The sequence below is a fragment of the Choloepus didactylus genome, chromosome 10, assembly GCF_015220235.1.
Source record: "Choloepus didactylus isolate mChoDid1 chromosome 10, mChoDid1.pri, whole genome shotgun sequence".
Classification (NCBI taxonomy): domain Eukaryota; kingdom Metazoa; phylum Chordata; class Mammalia; order Pilosa; family Megalonychidae; genus Choloepus; species Choloepus didactylus.
This window is the reverse complement of record NC_051316.1, coordinates 61,524,527-61,527,621: the sequence shown is the minus strand read 5'-3', so window position 1 is coordinate 61,527,621 and position 3,095 is coordinate 61,524,527. Positions and strand designations below refer to the sequence as shown.

General features: G+C 38.2%; 1 protein-coding gene across 1 annotated transcript; it reads right to left on the bottom strand.

Annotated features, from left to right (window-relative positions):
- Positions 1–444: 444 nt before the first annotated feature.
- LOC119505541 (60S ribosomal protein L23a-like) lies at positions 445–918 on the bottom strand. Its single transcript, XM_037798369.1, has one exon. The coding sequence runs from the start codon at positions 916–918 to the stop codon at positions 445–447; it is 474 nt and encodes a 157-aa protein (XP_037654297.1).
- Between the last annotated feature and the right edge of the window lie 2,177 nt (positions 919–3,095).

Here is a 3,095-nt window from a genome sequence, read left to right as displayed (position 1 = left end):
AGATAAGATAGAACAAAAAGACAAAAGGTGAAGTGTTAATTAATAATGAAAAGCCAATTATGATCATCTTCTTTTGCAACTGTTAATTTTATGAGATGCAAATACAGATTCAGTATTTCCAATGAAAATTTTCTATCTGAATTGATATTTTTGGAAATATAAAATACATACCAAATTTGGAAGACTTGGCATTGAAAAAAAGAATATTAAAAAATCTCAGTTATTTATACTGACTATATTTTGTCAGTCAGATTCTCCAGAGAAACAGAAGCAGCAAGAAAATGCTGTAATATTGATTTCTTTCATCCTCTAGCATCTCTAACCTTCTCAAACATTCCTTAAAGACAGCTAATGATGGTTTGGAAAATTCCTCTATACTTTTTCTTTCTTTTTTTTTTTGTGGTCAAAAAAACTTATATTTAGAATTTGCCAGCTGGACTCAGTTCAGATGATTCCAATTTTGTTGGCAACATCCAAAGCATCATAGTTAGGAGCCAGTCGAACATATGCCTCCTTTTCTCCATCGGGCCTGATCAGGGTGTTGACCTTGGCCACATCAATGTCATAGAGCTTCTTCAAAGCCTGTTTGATCTGGTGCTTGTTGGCCTCGACATCCACGATGAACATAAGTGTGTTGTTATCTTCAATCTTCTCCATGGCTGACTCAGTCGTCAGGGGGAACTTGATGGCATAGTGGTCCAGCTTGTTTCTCCCGGGGGCACCCTTCTGAGGATATTTGGGCTGTCTTCTGAGATGCAGCATCTTGGGCTGCTGGAAAGTGGGTGAAGTGTGGATCTTCTTTTTCTTTTGGCTGTGTACACCTTTGAGTACTGCCTTCTTGACTTTCAAAGCCTTTGCTTTGGCTTTGATTTTGGGAGGGGCAGGGGCTTCCTTCTTCACTTTCTGTGCCATCGTCATGAAAAGGCTCCTCTATACATTTTCAACACATAGTTCCAGGAAACAGAACTTATTTAAAGCAGTTGATGATTTCATAGCATTTTTTCATGGATTCTTGGCTTCGGTTGCCTTTACCCCCATGCTACTTCTACTTTTTTATGCATTTGGGTTTTCTTTGTGATAAATAAGACAATCAGAAAGGGAGTCAATAATTCACAGTCTGTCATTGGTTACAAAACTCCATAAATTCCAAGCAGATTTTTTTGTTTTCCTTCTTGTTCTGAGCAGATCATTAAAAGCCCTTTTTTTGATGTTTAGTATTTTCCACAAGCCTCTCATTTTAGCCTTCTTGATGCAATTCTTGTAAGCCTGTGCCATTTATTTTGGTCCTTGGTTAATAATGCACTTTCCACCTTTTGGATATGTTCTAGTTTGGTTTACTTTTGTGGGTTTTTAAAATTTTGGTTTAAAAGATATTTACGTGCAATTTATAGAACACTCAATATGCAAGGAGACAGCTGAGCTGAAAGGAAAGTTCCTGAAGTAGACAAGGGAAAATTTGTCATGCAGCTGCAAGGAAGGCAGTTAGCTGACAGCCTCCAGGATCTGCCTCAGCTTTTGAGTCAAGGCCACAGTCTTTCTAGGCATTCCCCATCCAATGACTGAGCATTGCAGGGGTTCTAGGACCTGACTATTGTTGCAGAACACCTTTTCTATCTGCATCTCCTATTGGTTTGGCCCAGAGTATGTCTGAAGCTCTCCTGCCCAATACTGCACCCTCTCTGCTTTTTTCCCACAAGGGTCAGATCAGCATTGTGATCTGAAAGCTTTCCTTGCCTAAACCTGCTTCCTTCCCCTTCTATCTTTCACAGGCACACTCCCCACCCCCCGATAACCTCTTGCACTCCAAATTCCTTTTCTGTATTAGCTTCAGAGGAACCAATGGGCACAGCTTCTTAAATAGTTTCCCTTTTCTGCTTTTCTGTGATTATTTGCAAATTTTAGTGTCTCTCATCCTTTCTGGAGAAATTTTTAGATTATCTGGCAGTAGAACCTCACATATTTCTACTTTAAATGTATTGAGATCTACTTTGCTAAAGTCCATATTATCAAGAACTCTAAGATGACAGATCTATGCTCTCACCTTCGGAAATATTTTGCCTTTCTTCGTAATAACCACAAACCCAAAACATACCATCAATGAAAGATTTCTAGAGTTGTAGCCACGAACACAACCCCCTTCTGTTATAGATGCCGTGATTTAGCTGAGGGCCAGAGTAGTTAATGATTCATCTCAAATTGCAAAAATTATAAAGTGAATTTCCTTCATAAGTTAATTGTCTCAAGAGGGTTCTTTTTTGCTTTCATGACATTTCTAATCAAAAAGATTCAGATCCTAGCCAAGACTGCTCATTTACTAACCTTATTAAATTGCTTCCTAATGTATTTAACTAAGATTATTTTACTCATTGATGTTTGATAGATTAGTTTCCTGTATCCAATGAGTGCCTTCTCCTTGAGGGAATACACACCATGCATCCCAGGGAAATCTCTTTGTCAGTGGCTAGATTAGCAAGGAACCAGATGATCATGGAAAGTCCATGAAAAATGTATATATGAAAGTTCTATTTAATTAGGCCAGGCTAGCAACTTAATATGAGGGGGCAATATCAAAAAAGACAAAATTAAGCAGTGTTAATTAATAATGAAAAGCCAATTATGATAATTTATGAAATATTTGTTGAATGTTTCCTTGTTTCCTTGTTCCATCCAAAGCCCTCCCCATTTTCTCTTTGCCCAAATGACTCCTGCTCTGATTGGCCATTATGCGATCAACAATTAACCCCAGGAAACAGAATCTAGAATTACCTAGGAGGCATGATTAGCCTCCTTTCCTGCAGGCATTGTGGTGCATCTTGGGAAGAGAAACTCAAATTAGCTACCAAAAGGTACGATAGAACTGGGGGGTGTCTCCTCAGACTTGGTAGGAGGCAAGAAGGGTGGCAGTTTATAACAATTATACTTACAGCCTTGAAAGGATTAAACACATATACACCCAGTTAATTTGCTCCCAGGAGGCATGTAAGCGATTTTCTTCCCCTGAGTAATTCTGTCAAATGTATCCATGTTTTCATTAACTGCTGAAATAATTTTTTCCCTTCATTGTAGGGTTATACTGTACTTTTTTGTGTTAATAA

Coding starts and splice junctions, on each gene's coding strand:
- LOC119505541 (XM_037798369.1), bottom strand. CDS start 918: ATGACGATGGCACAGAAAGTGAAGAAGGAAGCCCCTGCCCCTCCCAAA.